Below are 19,321 nucleotides of genomic sequence, written 5' to 3' on the forward strand. Positions count from 1 at the left end.
TTACCAGAGCAGCCGACCAATTGCTAATGAGCCTCCCCAGGGAAATGAGGAAGGGCAGGAGAACCAGAGATGCAGTGAACATTCAAAGAATTAAAGAAAGTCACATATAATTCCATGCTAATGAGTATGAAAAAATTTTAAAGGGGGCTTTTTCTTAGGAATCCATAAAATAAAAATTGGCTGAAATAGAAACACATAGGGAAAAAATAAGAAAATTATCAGAGCCCCATTTTCAGAGCATTAAGTTCACAAAAGTATAACAATGACTTATTTGAAACCCTCAAGGAACAGTAATTGCTACGCAATTCCAAACCTTTCCAAATATAGAGAACAAAAATGCCATCCCAATTCATGTATGAAGCCAGAAAACGACAAAGCTAGCCCAAAGAGGGGAGCTTATGAATATTAATTTTAGAACCTTAAAGCTGGGCCCGGCGGCATGGCCTAGCGGCTAAAGTCCTGGCCTTGAACGCCCCGGGATCCCATATGGGCGCCGGTTCTAATCCCGGCAGCTCCACTTCCCATCCAGCTCTCTGCTTGTGGCCTGGGAAAGCCGTCGAGGACGGCCCAAAGCCTTGGAACCCTGCACCTGTGTGTGAGACCTGGAAGAGGTTCCAGGTTCCCGGCATCGGATCGGCCGTTGCGGTCACTTGGGGAATGAATCATTGGACGGAAGATCTTCCTCTCTGTCTCTCCTCCTCTCTGTATATCTGATTTTGTGATAAAATAAATAAATCTTAAAAAATAAATAAAAATAAAAAAACTTAAAGCTTCAATCAGTCTTAGTAAAGGAAATTCTCATTTCTGCTGAGTGAAATTCAAGTTAGTAATGCAAACATTTCAGAAACATGCAGATGTCCATCAGTTTACAGTGGAGTTAGATCCCGGTAAATTTGTGAATTGAATATAAAAATAAAAGAAAAAATGTATTGGTTGTACCTCACATAAGAACTGTGACAGCTCAGTAGCACAGCGTGTTACAGCATGGGGTAGGTTGGGAGTTATGGTCACTGCTACCGCTGTTTAAGAACAGGTAATAGGGGCCCAGCGTGGCAGCCTAGCAGCTAAAGTTCTCACATTGCATGTGCCGTCCCATATGGGCATCAGTTCAGATCCAGCTGTTGAAGCCATTTGGGGAGTGAACCAGCAGGCAGAAGATTGTCTCTCCTTCTCTTCGTAAGTCTGAATTTCCAATTAAAATAATAATAATAATAAATTTTTAAAAAAAATTTTTAAAAACAGTTAATAGAATGTAAAATCAGCTCTTTTTAAAATTTTTAATGACATTGCTGCTTTTTGCTTGTTAGAAATTACTTTTTTTGGTATTTTTCTTTTTTTAATTATTTTTTATTGATTATATTGCATTATGTGACACAGTTTTATAGGCACTGGGTTTCCCCCCCACCCCTCCCCAAACCGCCCCAATGGTGGACTCCTCCACCTTGTTGCATTACCACAGTCCAAATTCAGTTGAGATTCTTTCATTGCAAGCATCTACCAAGCATTAAGTCCAGCATCTTATTGTCCAGATAAGTTCAACGGTTTCTTGGGGAGACCATCTCTGGTCTGAAGGCAGAGCTGGCAGAGTGTCATCCCGATCAATTAAGAGCCCCAACATTACATCAGTAACAATTTATAACGTTATGGAATTAGTTGACATGGTATTGAGTAACCAATATGTTAAAAGAGAGGAAAAAAAAAAGAATGCAAGTTCTGAACCACATCCTGTGACTTCTACATTGACATTTCAATTATTAGTTTATATACAACCGGGTGCTAGACACCTTAAAATGGCTATAGACTACTATTCAGCTGTCTCGTGTCTATTTTCATTTTAGTATTTGCTGCTTTTTTTTAAAGACTCTGCAGAGAGGTGTTCCATCCTCTGGTTCACTCCCCAGGTGTTCACAGTGGCCAGATCTGGGCTGGTCTAAAGCCAGGAGCCTCGTGTGGGTCTCCCTTGTGGGTGCAGGGGCTCAAGGTCTTGGGTCATGCTCCACTGCTTTCCCAGGGCCTTAGGAGGAAGCTGGATCAGAAATACAGCAGCCAAGACTCAATCTGGCACTCATTCGGCATGCTGGCACTACAGGCCAGGAACCAGTTTGTGTACCACATCAGCCCCAAGCTCCTGTTATAAAAAGTTCTCAGCGTAGGGATGCTTGAGAGACAAGGTTGATTATAGTTGCAGATAACTGAAATCTAGAGCCCCTTTCATGTTTCAAGGTGAAATTATTCATTACTAATCTGGCAGAATAATTCAAGCCCTTGGAAGTTAGAGAAGGCCGTGTGGCACAGCAAGTGCAGCCGGCACCAGGGATAGAAGCATTTCATCTCTTAGCTAAGGTTTTGGTTTTTTTTTAATTTACTTATTTAGGCCCAGAGCAATGGCCTAGTGGTTAAATCCTTGTGTCAGGATCCCATATGGGTGCTGTTTCTTGTCCCAGCTGCTCTGCTTCCCATCCAGCTCCCTGATCATGGCCTGGGGAAGTGGTGGAGAATGGCCCAAAACCTTGGGACTCTGTGCCCATGTGGGAGATGCAGAAGAAGCTCCTGGCCCTTGGCTTCGGACCGGCTCAGCTCTGGCCATTGTGGCCACTTGGGGAGGGAGCTAACAGACAAACATCTTTCTTGCTGTATTTCCTCTCTGTAAAATCTGCCTTTCCAATAAAAATAAATCTTAAAAAATAAAAGATTTACTTGTTTGAAGGGCAAAGTAATAGAGATACCTTCCATCTACTGGTTTACTTTCCAAATGCACGCAATAGCTAGGAGTGGGCCAGCTCAGGGCCAGCATTGTGAGTAGTGGGTTTAGCCACTACCTGTGATAGTAGTACTTCCTCTTGGTGCCAGTTGGATTCCCGGCTACTGTACCTCCCATCCAACTCCCTAGTAATGTGCCTGGATAAACAGTGAGGGATGGCCCAAGTACTTGGGGCCCTATTCCCATGTGAAAGACATAGGTGAAGGTCCTGGCTCCTAGCTTGGGCAAGGCCAGTACAATTACTGGATCATGTGACAATTCTATGTGTAATAGTTGATGGATTGCTAAACCTTGTTTTTCAGTGAAAAAGTTAACATTGTAAATATTCCAGCTCTCCCTTAAATTTATAAATCAAGTCCAGTCTAAAAGAGTATCCTAAAGGAATTCCTTATTAGTGATATCATGATTCTAAAATTATATACTTTATTTTTGCAATGACTATGATCCATTTCATAATTGTATTTGTTTGGCCGGGCTCGGTGGCGTGTGCCTGTAGTCCCAGCTACTCGGGAGGCTGAGGCCGGAGGATCGCTTGAGTCCAGGAGTTCTGGGCTGTAGTGCGCTATGCCGATCGGGTGTCCGCACTAAGTTCGGCATCAATATGGTGACCTCCCGGGAGCGGGGGACCACCAGGTTGCCTAAGGAGGGGTGAACCGGCCCAGGTCGGAAACGGAGCAGGTCATAAAGTATTTGTTTGAAATGCAGAGTAACAGAGAAGAAGAGACAGAGATGGCTTCTCTGCTTCCCTTGCTGAATCCCATCCTAAATGCCTACAACAATCCCAGCGAGGCGAGGCTGAAGCCAGCCCACAGCCAGGACCCGAGAACCTAGGCTGTCATCTGCCACCTCACTGACACATCGTCAGGAACCTCAGTCGGAAGCACGAAGTAGCTGGGACTGAGACCAGGCATTGCAATATGTAATGCAGGCATCCCACAGGGTGACATAACTTACCATGCCATATGCAGCTCCCTGGCTCTAACTTTTTTAAAAAAATGCACTCAGGCATTTGTATTTTGGAAAATAAATTTTAGCTTTTAATAATAACTTATGTAGATGGGACAGAGAATAAACTTATTTGAAATAGATATTTAAAATAAATTCCATCTGTAAAGTCGTAGATGAGATTCCAGTTAATATTAACAGCAGGAACCGTGAGCATGTGAAATTTATGGAATATTACCTGCTTGACAACTAGAGATGAGAGGATCTTAACTGAAAAGAATGCAAATTTAGAACAAGTTAGTGCCACATCAATTATGTGGAAGGTGTTTTTGAGAAATTGGTACCCGGTGAACCAAGTATGGGTTTAAAATAGGCTAGTCATTCATGTCTGTGATCCTCAAAAAGATCTTGGTGAATCCCAACTCTACCTTTTTTCAAGATTGGTGACAACTTGTAAATCTACAAAATGGTACTTTCCTTCTGCATTTCATAAGAATGCACACTTCCTTTCTTGTAGGTGGCTACTCGGAAAGCCTGTGGTTTGGCTCTTGCCAAGCTGGGCCATGCAAATGACAGAGTTGTCGTGTTGGATGGGGACACCAAAAATGCCACTTTCTCTGAAATATTCAGGAAAGAACACCCTGAGCGCTTCATCGAATGCTTCATTGCTGAGCAAAATATGGTGAGTGTTCTGTTTGGCTCTCTGCCGTTGAGATGGCAGCATTGGATATGATCCAGAGGATGAGAGAGGCGTCATCTCCGGCGAGTGACAAGACTGGGGAGGCCTGCGTAAGGGCACGGTCGTGAGGGAAGATGGAAATTAGGTCATTTCAAGTAGGCCAGCTATGTACTGACGTGTTTCTGCATCAGCCATCGTTTCTCTAAGCAGCATTTCTCTTTACTGAATGGTTATTTGCTTACTCAGTTGAAAGAGCAACAGAAAGAAAGGGAGAACCAGAGATCTTCCATGGTCTCAGCAGCCAGGCCAAAACCGGGAGCCCAGATCTTTGTCCTTGTCTTGGACAGTGGCTGGCAAGGACTGAAGTTCTTGGATCATCTGCTGCTTTCTACAGGTGTGTTAGCAGGAAGCTGGATTGCCAAACCGGTCCTCCAGTATCCATTGCTGGCACTGCAAGTGGCTGCTTAGCTTGCAATGTCACAATTTAAGCCTCAAAGGTTTTTTTTTTAAGATTTATTTTATTTTATTACAAAGTCAGATATACAGAGAGGAGGAGAGACAGAGAGGAAGATCTTCCATCCGATGATTCACTCCCCAAGTGAGCACAACGATCCAAAGCCAAGAACCTGGAACCTCTTCCGGGTCTCCCAACGCAGGTGCAGGGTCCCAAGGCTTTGGGCCGTCCTCGGCTCCTTTCTCAGGCCACAAGCAGGGAGCTGGATGGGAAATGGAGCTGCCAGGATTAGAACCGGCGCCCATATGGGATCCTGGGGCGTTCAAGGCGAGGACTTCAGCCACTAGGCCACGCCGCCGGGCCCAGCCCCAAAGTTTTTAATCACAAATTTAAGTAGTTGCAAAGGATGTAATCATTTACATACTAACATTTTTTTATTCAGTTAATATTTAAATTATTGAATTAAAGATTCTGCCAAGACAACTGTTTGTCAGAAATTGAATCCCTTTTTCTATTCGAATTCTTCTCATTCCCTTTCCCCAAGCATTCCTTTATGCACAAAAGCATTTTATTTGATCATGCTGTCATTCTTGTCTGCAACAAAAATATGCACATAAATTGATAGCTTCTTCAAAGTTGTGTCTATCTTGGGCCCCATGTGACAGCTGAGTGGCTAAATCCTCGCCTTGCATTACACCAGCATCCCATATTGGCGCTGGCTGCTCCACTTCCCATCCAGCTCCCTGCCTGTGGCCTGGGAAAGCAGTCGAGGACGGCCCAAAGCCTTGGGACCTGCACCCACATGGGAGACCTGGAAGAAGCTCCTGGCTCCTGGCTTCAAAGTTCAGCTCAGCTCTGGCCATTGCAGCCACCTGGGGAATGAACCAAGCAGGTGGAAGATCTTTCTGTCTGTATCTCTTCTCTCTGTAAAATCTGTCTTTCTAATTAAAAAAAAAAATCTTTAAAAAAAAATTTTAGGGCCTGGCGTGGTAGCCTAGTGGGTAGAGTCCTTGCCTTGAACGCACCAGGATTCAATATGGGCGCCGGTTCTAATCCCAGAAGCTCCACTTCCCATCCAGCTCCCTGCTTGTGGCCTGGGAAAGCAGTCGAGGACGGCCCAAGGCCTTGGGACCCTGCACCCATGTGGGAGACCTGGAAGCAGCTCCGGACTCCTAACTTGGGATCGGCTCAGCTCCGACCATTGAGACCATTTGGGGAGTGAATCAGCGGACGAAGATCTTCCTCTCTGTATATCTGACTTTGCAATAAAAATTAAAGTATAGACTACCTGTTGGGGTACTCACTGGTGAAGACACCTGCATCTCGTAATTGCCTGCAGTTCTTGACCCCAGCTGTCTTGCTCATATGGACGCAGGAAGGTGGCAGGAGTGCTTGAGTGTCTGCTTTCCTGCCGTCCGTGGGAGACCTGACGTGGACCCACAGTTTACAGCTTCGGCGTGGTTATTGGAGGCATTTGGGAAGGGAACCGACAGACGAGGTCTTTCTCGCTGTGTCTGCCTCTCCATCCCTTTTTCTCAAATTGGGGGGAAAAAAACAAGATCTTATTTTTTATATAGGAAATTCGAAATCTATGTAGGTAGTTTCATAATACACACGTTTTAGGAACTTTCTGAAGTACCTTCACACATCAGTGGGTTAATATATTTGGTTTGAATCAAATATGACTTACGTTCTGTTCCTGTTTTTCATAGTAATGATGTTAAGTGCTTGGAAATCTTATTTATGTAAGTACCAAGACACTTGAAAAAGTTTATGTAAAACAAAAAAGTATATCTTCTGGCAGAAAATAGTTTTGACATTCTTGGATCTGTGTGTTTCTATGTTTCCCCCTTAAGCAGATGAGAAGGGGAGTTTTGCCACTCAGTTCTTTGAATTGTTTGCCAATTATATGTCACAATTTCCGGTAAACTTGGATTTTAAGTTGTGGGGAGGCAGACATTCGGCTTAGATGTTCAGCTGCTGGCTGGGACACAGGCGTCCCGGCTCAGAGCGCCAGCTCCTTCCTGGCTGCAGCTTCTGCTCCGGTCCTGGGGTTCCTGCTGCCAAGCAGGGGGGCCTGGATTGAGTTTCTGGCCCCCACTGTGGGACATTTGGGGGAGTGGAGCAGCAGCTGTTAATCACCCTTTGAAATAAATAGGTAGATAATGTTTGAAAAATAAAATTGTTGATAAAATTGTTCACAGAATTGACAATACCGTAAGGTTCTCTTTCAATTTTGTTGAAAGAAAACAATTGGCAAGTACATGAGCTGCGAAAGGATCTGTCGTTTACGTTCTTGACTTTCTCAACAGCATGATGAATAAATTGCCCTCTTTTACAATTTATTTATTTTTATTGGAAAGTAAGACTTATAGAGAGAAGGAAAGACAGATAGAAAGACCTTTTGTCTGCTGGTTCACTCCCCAAGTGGCTGCAACAGCCAGAGCTGAGCCGATCTGAAGCCAAGAACCTGGAGCTTCTTCTGGGTCTCCCACGCAGGTGCAGGGTCCCAAGGCTTTGGGCCGTCCTCGACTGCTTTCCCAGGCCACAGGCAGGGAATCGGAAGGGAAGTTGAGTGAGCAGGATACAAGCCAGAGCCCATATAGGATCCTGACACATGCAAGGCAAGGACATTAGCCACTAGGTTACTGCACCAGGCCTGGTGTTTTTGAGTTTCATTGGTTTTTTGTTTGTTTTGTTTTGTTCTGTTTTGTTTTGAAAGAGTTAGGGGGGGGGGAAGAGACAAAGAAACATCTTTAATCAGCTGGTTCACTCCTGAAATGGTTAGGGCCATGGCAGGGTAGAGCTTGGAGCTTCTTGTAGGTCTCCCATGTGGGTAAAGGGACCCAAGAATTTGAACCATGCTCTGCTGCTCTTCCAGGCTCATTATCAAGCAGCTGGATCAGAAGTGGAGCAGCTAAGACTCAAACAAGTGCTCATATGGGATGCGATTGTCTCAGGTGGTAGCTTAACCAGATAATGCCACAATAGAAGGTGTCTTAGGAGAAAATAGGAAAGAAAGCCACCATCCCTTTCTCTGGCAGATGAACATAGAACCAAGTCAATAGGGAGTCATGAATTTTGACTTTGAAACAAGTCATGACCACATCCCACTTGGAAAGCTTTTTTTCTTCACCCTCAGTGATAATTCAGATTCCACTGTGAAGCCCACTGCAGTGTATGAGTGTGGAGTTCAAGGGAGAGGTAAGTTGAAAGTAAAAGTCATTACCATGATGCAGATCAGAGTTGCCTGGGACCATCAGAGAACCAGTATCACATTGCACCTTTCCAGAAGCATAAGTAAGGGGGCATGGAGTCCTGAGTGCTTCCTGCAGTGGGCCATGGGAAAGAGGTGCATGCTCCAGCTGATACAGCAAGGCAGCAGGACTGGCCCACTTGCCAATCACCAAAACTTGTGGAAATGCCTGGAGGAAGGCAAAGGTGGTTGTAGTGCCAGGTGCTACTGGGGAAGGTCACATGAGACGCCAGCTAAGGTGGCAGCCTCAAGGTCCCTCCTCGGGATAGCAACCGAGATGAAGGAGTGAACTTAGGAAAAAGTGGAAAAAGCAGGGACAATGACTGAACAGCTTTTTTAGTTTTCCATGATGAACAACATATCGTAGTGGGACATTGGAAGAGGGCCAAGACCAAGTGGAAGAGTGGAGATGAGAAGCGCTGTTGTTCCCTTGGTAATGGAGTGATTTAGAGACGGGATGCTGGTGATTTCAGTGCAAGTGGAAAGATGGGATGCCATTGTTCAAACCAGAGAAGGGTGAGATTTCAGGATGAATCCCCTCAGGAGGTTCACAATTATGCACAAAGGAGGGCAGGTGGGGGTGGGTACAGATGGTCACTTCCCTTCCTACTCCCCAAGGAGGTATGAGGGTTCCCCTGAACTGGAAGAGTGGGGAAAGAAGGGTGCAGAAAGCTTGAGAGAGAGAATGAGGAAGAAACAGGCTAGAAGGACAGAACAGTTAGGTAAGTGCAGAGTCTGTCATGCTGGGACCACACAGTCTAAACTGGGGAGCAGGGATGTTCTAACTCACTTCATTTGTGTTGCAGGTGAGTGTGGCATTGGGCTGTGCCACCCGTGGTCGAACCATTGCTTTTGCAAGCACTTTTGCTGCCTTTCTGACCCGAGCATTTGATCAGATCCGCACGGGAGCCTTCTGTGAAATCAGCATCAATCTGATTGGCTCCCACTGTGGCGTGTCTGTGGGTATGTGTTGCAAAGGCCATCATCTTCATATCTTCTCTGCTTACAAAGATTTTCATGTGATAACTTGTCTAAATTTACTTGAGTTCCTTTTTTTTTTTTTTTAAGCTACATTAGGTTTTAAAATGTTCAACTTTTGATTTGACTGCTATGTACTCTGGTGCTCACCAGGAAGTAATTGTCTGTCCTTCATGCCTCTTCTGTACCTTACTGCCTGCTGGAGAGGATTAGGGGTAGTACAGAGTTCCAGGGTTCCTTTGCGCCCTCAGTGTGGTGGTGGTGGGATGAGAGCAGTAGCATGCACAGAGGGCAGGGAGGGAACCTTGGAGCAGCTAGACAGCCTCAGAGCAGACAGGGTGGATGAAGCCCTCAAGTCAGGCTAGGTCAGAACAAGACAATACCACTGTCAATATGGCCACCATGCTGGGGCTGTTGACCTTGTAGGATAGGCTAGACGTTTCTGATCAGGGGAAGCCTGGACAGCTGAGAGTTGAAACCAGGTATGCACTGCTGGTAGAGCCGAGAACTCAAGGGTGGACATGAAAATGAGAAAAAGGCTCACACTGCTGAAAAATGGAGGGTCCCATACCATGTGAACACTTGGAAAGGTCAGGGGATCTTATTAATGAATGACAGAAATGAGCTCCTGGGAAAAACGAGTTGCTTGAGATGCCCTCTAAATGCGTTTGCTGCCAGAATCCACAGAGAAGCATGATGGGGAGCAAACAACTTCCTGGGGAATGATACTGAGTAATCTGACTTGGCTGGAGCGGAAAGCCAGGCTCGGTGTGTGAAACAGAGTGGACAGCAGAGCAGCAGCACAGCTGCCAGCACTTGGACCTGACACAGAGTGGCTGCCAGGGACTGGAGTCAGTGGCTAAGTGTCTGCTGGAGCTGGGTCCTCCAACTTGAGAGGAGCAAGGTTTCTGAGATTATGCACGGGTCTTAGGCAAGGTAGTATGCACAGTGCTTGTCCCTTTGGGAGCTGAGAATTGTTGAGCTGCCACTCTACATTCACGTTTATCTTCACATAGCATTTCTGAACAAACCCTAAGGACACTCTGAAGTTGAGTTACACTCCATTACTCAGAGGCCTTCAGAAATGAAGAAGATGACTTGAAAAAGCAAAGAGGAAGGATAGAGCCTGAGAAAACCTTTGTAAGACCAAGACAGGGCCTGGGACTTGGCACCATCCTAGGCCACCAGCCCCCAGGGGAGAGAGCAGAATCCGATTGGACAGGAGTGCCAAGTGACCAACCCACAGAGATGGCTTTGTTGGCTGGCCGAGGGTTGTATACCCACAGATTTTAACAGAGAGATCTCAAGGGAGAGACATGTTCGTGCTGCATATAAGCCAGCTATCATGAGCCACAGCCATGTTGGCACTGGATTATAGTTTAGGGTTCTGCAGTTGGCAGCAGGTTGATCTTCAGTGGAGATCTTCAGTGGTTGATCTTCAGTGGAGAATGGGTGGGAGCAGGTTCTCGGTGAGGGTTGCTGTATGCTCATAATTTTGTTGGGTTGTGCCTTTCTCAGGTGAAGATGGCCCTTCACAGATGGCCCTGGAGGACCTTGCCATGTTCCGAGCCATTCCCAACTGCACTATTTTCTATCCGAGTGACGCTGTCTCCACCGAACATGCTATCTGTCTGGCAGCCAACACCAAGGTATTTATGGAAATGTAAATACCTTGTTTACATCACCACTAGATTGGCGATTGGATCTTGCCCCATCTTGTCTCTCAGCATTACAGTTATAGAAAATACGGTAGCAGAATTCTTTTGTTTTAGAAAAGAACTTTAAAACTTTTACAAAAACAGGTGATTATATGTGCATATTTGTCTTGTAAAAACCTCAAATGACACAGCAGGACCCTGAACAAAAGTGGCGGCCACAGTCTTGGAGAGCTCAGTGCAGGAACCAGGAACACTCTGAGTATGCTCAACTATAAAGAGATTTAGTGAAAGATATTTGCAGTCCTAGGAGTAGGCTCCAGGCAAGGCTCAGAATGAATTGCTAACTCACCAGTGGAGCTGGAGCTGCTGCTGCTGGGTTATGAAACTTAAGACACACTCCACTTGCTACAGGCAGGGATCAAGAAGCTACTGCTCCCTCTTGCCATCCAACAAAATGGAGTATGGTGGTAGGCACTGTGCACCCAACTCTTAGAGCCTGCAGCCCTGGGGTGGTAGAGGGACAGAAAGGAATGTCTGTCCAGAATCCTAGCTTAGGGAATGTAGTCTTTATTTTTCCAGCCCCTCCAGCAGCTCCACCCACACCCCTGCACTGGAACGTGGGCGCAACTAGGGCAGGTCATACAGGATCCCTTTCTAAGCACTTAACACATAGAGAAACATTTCTTTGATTTTGAAAAAAATGTGTATTAATACAAAGATACCCCCACCTGGTTCACTTGCCAGTTGCTTGAAACAGCCAAGACTGAGGCCCACTAAAGCCGCTGAAGAGCGAGGGCAATCCAGGTCTCCCAAGTGGACAGCAGAGACCCAAGTACTTAACCGTCACATGTTAGCAAGAAGCTAGAATCAGAGGCAGAGCTAGGGCTCAGGCGCAAGCACTCCGTAGGGCATTCAGCCACCCCAAGTGCTATGCCTAGCCCTGAACTGTCTTAATAAGTAGCCCCACACTGTACGTATTGTTCCATATTGTTTTGCTTTTTAATATTTTATTTTTATTACAAAGTCAGATATACAGAGGAGGAGAGACAGAGAGGAAGATCTTCTGTCTGATGATTCACTTCCCAAGTGAGCGCAACAGCCGATGCTGTGCCGATCCAAAGCCAGGAGCCAGGAGCTTATTCCGGGTCTCCCACGTGGGTGCAGAGTCCCAAAGCATTGGGCCATCCTTGACTGCTTTCCCAGGCCACAAGCAGGGAGCTGGATGGGAAGTGGAGCTGCCGGGATTAGAACCGGCACCCATATGGGATCCCGGGGCACGTTCAAGGCGAGGACTTTAGCCACTAGGCCACACAGCTGGGCCCAATATTGTTTTGTTTTATTTTATTCATTAGATCTTGGCAACTGTTTCATGAATCTATACATGTCATAGAGCCCTAGTAGAAATCAGAGTAGCATTTACTTCTTACAGGTGGAGAGAGTGGCCTGCAGGAGCTGTCAGGGCAGGGGACATAGTGTCCACATTTGGGTCATGTCTGCCTTGGCAAAAATTCTGGCATGCTGAGCTTAGGGGCTATACCTTTTCTTGCAGCTGCATTACACATCAAAATGACATTGAAGAAAATTGGCTTATAGTAGGGGAGTGAGCAGAAACAGTATTTCCCTCTTGGGGTGTTAGGTTACAGTGCATATCTAAATCTGCATTAGTTTAGCTAGACGGTTCACTAGTATACCCTTACATGTTTGTGTTCAAGGTGCTAATGTGTTCACATCTTCTCCTTGGACACAGGGTCAGATTTCATATTCTGATAGCTGAGGTCTTTGAAGACGGCATGTTTTCTGCATTGTGTTCTGGGCTCTCTAGCTGACATAAGGCAGTACTCCCTGCTTGTGTTTCTGTTCTGTGGAAGCCCTTCCTGAGCCAGCCACAGGAACACTGCACAAAGCTCCCCTCTGCTGCTTGCAAGCAGCCCGGCTCAGTAGCACAGTTGGTGACTAAGGTTGGAATGCTCACCCCTCGCTCCAAAGTATCTACTCCATTTTTAGTTTGAAAAACAGCTGTTAGGCTTTTCTTGCCGCACACTGTTGCAAAGTTTCTGAGTTCAAGATTTCAGTTTGGTTTCTAAACTGTGACTTTGTTCTTCGTCTGCACCTAGGGACTGTGCTTCATTCGCACCAGCCAACCGGAAACTCCAGTGATTTACAACTCAGAAGAAACCTTCAAGGTCGGACAGGCCAAGGTGAGGTCTGGCTCTGCAGCGTGGGCCAGTGTCTTTCCACACACAGACGGCTGCTCTCAACTTTCTACTGGCTACCCCTACAGTAGTCAAGGCACCTTCCCTTTTCTGCTCTCATTGTCCAAAACAGCATTTGTGATCTTGACCCGCTTTCAGGAAGAAATACTGAATATAAGCTTCTGCTTGACCTTTATCTTTCTCTGCTTGCCAGTGGAGCTGCCTTTGTCTCGGACTCTCAAAGCAATAGCAATTTGAAGGCACGTGAGTGTCTTCAGGCGTGATTTGTGCAGATAGAGGCCACTTCGTGTGAATGGTAGAGCTGCTAGTTTCAGATGTCACAGACGTGAGTCCAGGTACAAAAGGAAAGAGCATGTTGCCACTTTGTACCTGCTGAGACAGCCTCACCCAATGGTATGCTGCCCAAGGTTGTCACTGCCTGGCACTTCCCAGGTCATCAGCCCTATTTACAGATGAAGATCTGAAGGTAATCACCTTGCTAGAGGATTCATATCTCCCAAGTGGCAAGAGCAGGATTCAGGCCCAAGCAGTGAGCCCAGCGTTTCTGGGCCTGCCCACTAAATTGTCCACCTCCTGCTCTGCCTCTCTTTTTGAGCCAGGTATGGGGAAAACTGGAAAATTCCATTGCGGATATGAAAGGCTTGACTTAACCACCTAGAGAATGTGGCTCACAGAAATGTTGGTATGTGTCTTGGCTTTTTCCTGAGCACCTGTGTATGCTCTTATACAGTTGACGTCATACTGTGTAGGAACGTTTTATGCCCTGATCGCCTCGTTAAGAGCATGGTACAGTGCAATCAGTATTTTTTAATGTGCAGTATTGCAGCATAGCCACTGCTTTAATTTTTATTTTATTTGAAAAGGGAAAAGGCAGAGGTCTTCCATCTGCATATTTGCTTTCCAAGTGGCTGTGGCAGCCAGAGCTGGGCCAGGTCAAAGGTAGGAGTCAGGAATTTCATCCTGGTTTTCCATGTAGGTGGCAGGGACTCAAGTACTTGTACCAATATCCACTACCTCCCCAGGCTCATTATCAGAAAGCTGAATTGTAAGTGGAGCAAACATGACTTGCACTGGTATGCATGCCAATATGGAATGTAGCTGTCCCAAGCACCAGCTTACGGCACCACAACACTGGCCCCCATGTGCACTCTTCAAAGCTAGGACATCCTCAGAGAACAAGAGGGCTTACAAACCCTGAGGTTATATATTATCAGCAAGCATTCTCCTGAGCTACAGGAAAGGTAGTACAGCGTGTCACCTTTGTCACACAACTGCACAGAGCTTAGTAGGAGGCCCTGAGGGTGCTGTGAGCTTACACAGTGCAAGGTGCTTGGCGCAGAACTTGTTGCCAGGGCCCTGGTACATTCCCTATTCCCCTGGTAATTCCTGCAGGTTCATCTGTATGTGAATTCCATGAAGTTTTTGAAGTGGACATCTGTGCACATAAATTCTTGCTCTAGGCTGTGGGTCACACATTAGTATGGCCCTCTACCTTTTAGATCCTACTTTGAAGTCTACCTTTTTATGTTGCTAAACAGCTACCACAATTTATACCAATGTTTTTGCATATTTCATTCATTTGAGTGGAAGAGAGCTGTTTTCATCCTTTGGATCACTCCCCAGATGATCAGAACCACCAGGGCAAGACCAGATTAGAGCCAGGATCTCAATCCAGCATGCACATCACCGAATGCCTCCCACGGTATTGCCAGAATCAAGAGTTGAGCCAGAACTCAAACCCAAGCATTGTAATAAGAGCTAGCAGGCATTTTAACATGCGAGCTGAATACCTGTCCTCCCTTTTGTTAGAGGTTCGTTCTGTATATGTATCAAAGAAAAACTTAGCAATGTAGCACTGTAAGTCAAGAGGAAAGGTAGTTCAGATTGCAAAATATGAAGTAAGGCCTATCAAAAAGAGTTTGTTTTAGATTTTAAAACCAGCTGATTCTTTTTTTTTTTAATGACGGATTAGTTTTTTTAACTTGAAAAACAGAAATAGCTCCCATGTGCTGGTTCACTGGTTCACCCAAGCACCCACAGTAGTCAGGGTTTGGCTAACTGAATCAGGAACTGGCTTCCCATAGTTACAGGAACCCAGTTATTTGGACCATTGTCACTGTCTCCCTGGGTTTGCATTGGCAGGAAGCTAGAGTCAGGAGACAGAAACAGGTATTAAATCCAGGCACTCCTGTGTGGGCTGTGGATATGTCAAGTGATATACCTGCTAGGCCAAAGTAAGTGCTTAACAGTGAATTACTAAAAGAGTGAGAATGTTGGGATTGGAGAAGGGCAGTGCAGTTGAATGTCCTTGTATGAGGTGTGCTATATATGGAGTAATTGTGGCATTTCGTTTTACCGGTATTTTCTTAGGTCATCCGCCAAAGTGCCAATGACAAGGTCACAGTTATCGGAGCTGGAGTTACTCTGCATGAGGCCTTAATGGCTGCTGAAGATCTTTCTAAAGAAGGTGAGTTGCTTGTGTGTCAACATTGAAGTCAAGCTAGGGAAACGTAGGACTGCAGCTACCCAGTGTGCTCTGGTTGGTCTTTCTAGTTTTATACCTACATACTCTTTTAACAAGGGTTTTATAATTTTTTAAAGCAGCTTATTTTATTTGGAAGGCAGAGACAGGGAAAGAAAGGCTGTCTGGTTCAACCCTTTCAAATGTCTACATTGGCAGGGCCTGAGCCAGGCTAAAGCCAGCGACTGGATATTCACTCTAGGTCTCCTGTCTGGGTTGCTCTGAGTCAGCTTCTTTCAACCAGCGGGCTGGTTATTATTGTTCTCCAGGGTTGTTTTTTTTTTTCAACTAGCACTTAAAATTTTTATTTATTGGAGAAACACAGCTCCCATCCAATTATGAAAAGTGTCCACAACGGTATGAGGTTGTGGGGAAAAGGGAACCCTACTCCACTGCTGGTGGGGCTGCAGGCTGGTACAGCCTCTATGTAAATCAGTATGGAGAATATTCAAACAACTCAAATTCAACATACCGTATGATCCAGCAATAGCACTCCTAGGAATATATCCAGAACACTTGTTCTATGAGAAACCAACATGCACTCCTATGTTCATAGCAGCACAATCAGTAATTGCAAAAACATGGAAACAACCAAAATGCCCATCAACAGAGGATTGGATAAGAAAGCTATGGTTCATCTACTCCATGGAATACTACTCAGCTATTAAAAAAAACAAAATGCAGTTCTTTGTGGCCAAATGGGCCAAACTGGAAACCATAATGCTAAGGGAAATGAGCCAATCCCAAAAGGTTAAATACCACATGTTTGCCTTAATTTAAGATGATATGATGTTATGTATAACATGTTATGTTTTGAATGTTATATGTTGTGTATAAACTAAAATTGAAGTATAGGTGAGGTGGTCACAGAAGGTGGCTGGGAACCCGCATTTACTTTTAACATATTGGTTACTCATTACTATGTCAATTAATTCCATAATGATTAAATTTTTGCTGATGGTATGTTGGAGCTTTCAATTGACTGGGATGATACTCTGCTGGCTCTGTCATCAGACCAGAGAGGGTATACCTAAGAAGCCGTTGAACTTGACGGGACAATAAGATGCTGGACTCTATGTTTGGTATATGCTTGCAATGGGGGAATCTCAACTGAACTTGAGCTGTGGTTATGCAACAAGGTGGAGGAATCCACCATGGTGGGAGGGTTTGGGGAGGGGTGGGGAGAACCCAAATATCTATGTAATTGTGTCACATAATACAATGTAATTACTGAAGTTAAACAATAAATAATTAAAAAAAAAAAAAAGAAAAAAAAGAAAAGTGTCCACAACGGTATGAGCAGGGCGAAGTCGAAGCCAGTAGTGCAATCTATGTGGACAATAGAAATCCAAGTTCTGAAACCATCACTATTGCCTGCTGGGCTATTGGCAGAAACCCACAGCATCAAAGGCAGAGCACTCCAGTGTGTGACCACTAGGATAAAGGCCCATCCCTTTCTTCCAGATGTGTTTATCCGTGTCATCGACCTGTTTACTGTCAAACCCCTGGATGCTGCCACCATCATCTCCAATGCAAAAGCAACAGGTGGCATGATTATCACAGTGGAGGATCACTATGCAGAGGGTATGTCCAGCATCTGGAGTGGTTTGGAGGATTTTTTGGGCAGAACATGTGAGTGTTTTTCTTGGAAAAGGGCTGAACTTGGGCCATCATTGCTAGCCTCGCATTCATCCAGTACCCCTTTACCATTGCTCTTTGCCAGTGTATCCATGTAGGTGTCTCTGCTCCTGCGTAGACTGCTTCCTTTGTGGTAGGGCCACACCAATGGCAATTGTGTTTGCCTAGCACAATGCATGGGGCCCTCACTAAGGTGGGTTAGTAGCTACTCAACACTGCAAATGGGGAAGCATCAAAGAAGCTTGACAGTTTCTTTGGATCTAGTGCCCTGCAAGCAGAGAACACAGGAAATGTGCAAAACGAATGTGTGCTAGGGAAGAGGGTCTTTGGCCGGGGAGATCAGATAGCGCAGGCAGCACGGTGTGAGCAGTTCACCAATCAGTGACCCTGAGCAGCACGATGGTTGCTTGGTTCTGTGGCAGAGCTCCCAGGACAGAGCACGGGGCTCCTCCACGGGGCCCCCCTCAGGCTCCTCCCACTGTGAAGAACACGACCCAAAAGACTCTGTTTAGGGACACCCACCAGAGACAGCCCCTTCGGCTTTGACTGGGGACTTGCCACAGGGTCACCCTCTACCAAGTGCCTAGCAAAGTTCTCAAGTCCTGGCAGAGTTCCAGGTGGGGCCAGGCATGAGCGCTGAGGTTGGCCTGCCGCTCCCTGTCCTGTGCCCTGGTCGGTAGTTGGCTTTTGTCATTGCCTTGTGCCTCGTGGTCTTCAGCATGGGGGCTTCACAGACCCCCCTGTCCAGGGAGCCCAGATTGGGGGCAGCCCGTGCCGCAGGGGGAGGGAGCAGCGGCAGGTGGGGAGTGTCTGTTTGAGCATGGGGCCGCTCAGAGGAGGGCTGCTTTGGGGGCTGGGGCTGGGGTACTATTTCTCCTGCCAAGGGCCATTTGAGGGCCGTGGAAAGTGGTCTAACAAATGAGCCTGCTGTGCCACCTGCATCATTTTGAGCTCAACCTGTAGCTGCCTTGGCAGGGCCACACCAAATGATTTCATGGACCTTATATAAGCCATGGACTGGTCTTTCCCTACACTTGGACATGAATCAATGAAAAGTGAAGACATTTTGCCCTGGGGACAAGCAAATTCCCAGGCCTCTACATCTGAGGCTTTTCTAGGCTTAACAACTACTTCCAGAAGAGACCCTAACTCCCCTGGTTTCCCCCCAGGTGGCATCGGGGAAGCTGTCTCCTCTGCCGTCGCCATGGAAGCAAGCATTGTGGTCTATCAGCTGGCAGTAGTGGGATTGCCCCAGAATGGAAAGCCGAGCGAGCTGCTGGATGTATATGGCATCAGTGCCAGACACATCATCATGTCTGTGAAGAGGATTTTAAGCACCTAAAGTGATTTTAAGAGTGGCCGTTCTACCCTACCTTTCTGCCTATTCCAAAACAATCCTTACCGTCTATTCTGCTGTGCTTCTTAAAAGCACAGCCGTTTGCCCCTTTCTTCAGCCCTAATTCACAAGTTCAACTGAACTTTCCAAAAAAAAAAAAAAGTCATACCTGCATAGCCAAATTTGTGTAAGTGATGAACAGCTAATGAAACAACTATTGCTAAAAGTATTGTGATGAGCCTACAGATACTGTGTAGTAGGTGAGTGTGGAGGTGACAGCTGTTCCGTAAACAGTAGGAGATTCAGTTGTAGGCATCAGCCGAGGTTTTACAGCATGCATAACACCATGCCACGCTGCTGCTTTGCCCTCTGTTAGAGCACATGTGCCGCTGTCCTACCTGCAGCTTCCTGGGTGATGTGCAGTTGCAGTCGCCCGGGACTTGTCACGAGTGTTTGCCTTCATCTGCCCTCCACAGTGCAGAGGCTGACGAGCAGCAGGAGCAGCTGTCAGGATGTTCTGTGCTGCTTGCGGGGACAGTTCTGCAGAGAGATAAGGGCATGGCTTGGTTCCCTCCTCTTCCCCTCTCCCCTGTTCATGTTAATAAAGCATTTCAAAAGCCTGCTGCTTTATTCAATTTGTGCTTCTGTGGAATTCGGTTGCTCCAGGATAGTCTTAAGGGAAGATGTTCTATATAAAGTAGGTCAGGGCACGTGGCCCCCAGCAGTAGCCCTGGCCTTGAAACAACCCTTCACTAGAGAACAGGAGTTGGCCTACAGAGCCATCCCGCAGCCACTGAGAGCCAATCAGTCAGATCAGGAGAACTCTGAGAGCTAAAACTACATTGGTAATAACACTGCATTTGTCTGGGATGTCACGTTGTT

At 46.1% G+C, this 19,321-nt stretch overlaps 1 protein-coding gene across 1 annotated transcript in view; it reads left to right on the forward strand.

Annotated features, from left to right (window-relative positions):
• The window catches only part of TKTL1 (transketolase like 1), a 32,834-nt gene extending 13,775 nt beyond the window's left edge, over positions 1–19,059 (forward strand). Inside the window, exons 7-13 of the mRNA XM_004598901.4 lie at positions 4,224–4,388; positions 8,902–9,058; positions 10,592–10,722; positions 12,846–12,929; positions 15,315–15,411; positions 16,930–17,049; positions 18,273–19,059. Coding sequence (XP_004598958.2) covers positions 4,224–4,388; positions 8,902–9,058; positions 10,592–10,722; positions 12,846–12,929; positions 15,315–15,411; positions 16,930–17,049; positions 18,273–18,445 — 927 coding nt within the window. The 3' untranslated portion in view covers positions 18,446–19,059. The remainder of the gene's footprint in view (positions 1–4,223; positions 4,389–8,901; positions 9,059–10,591; positions 10,723–12,845; positions 12,930–15,314; positions 15,412–16,929; positions 17,050–18,272) is intronic.
• The last annotated feature ends 262 nt before the right edge of the window (positions 19,060–19,321 follow it).

Source organism: Ochotona princeps, chromosome X (genome assembly GCF_030435755.1).
Source record: "Ochotona princeps isolate mOchPri1 chromosome X, mOchPri1.hap1, whole genome shotgun sequence".
NCBI classification, from domain to species: Eukaryota; Metazoa; Chordata; class Mammalia; order Lagomorpha; family Ochotonidae; genus Ochotona; species Ochotona princeps.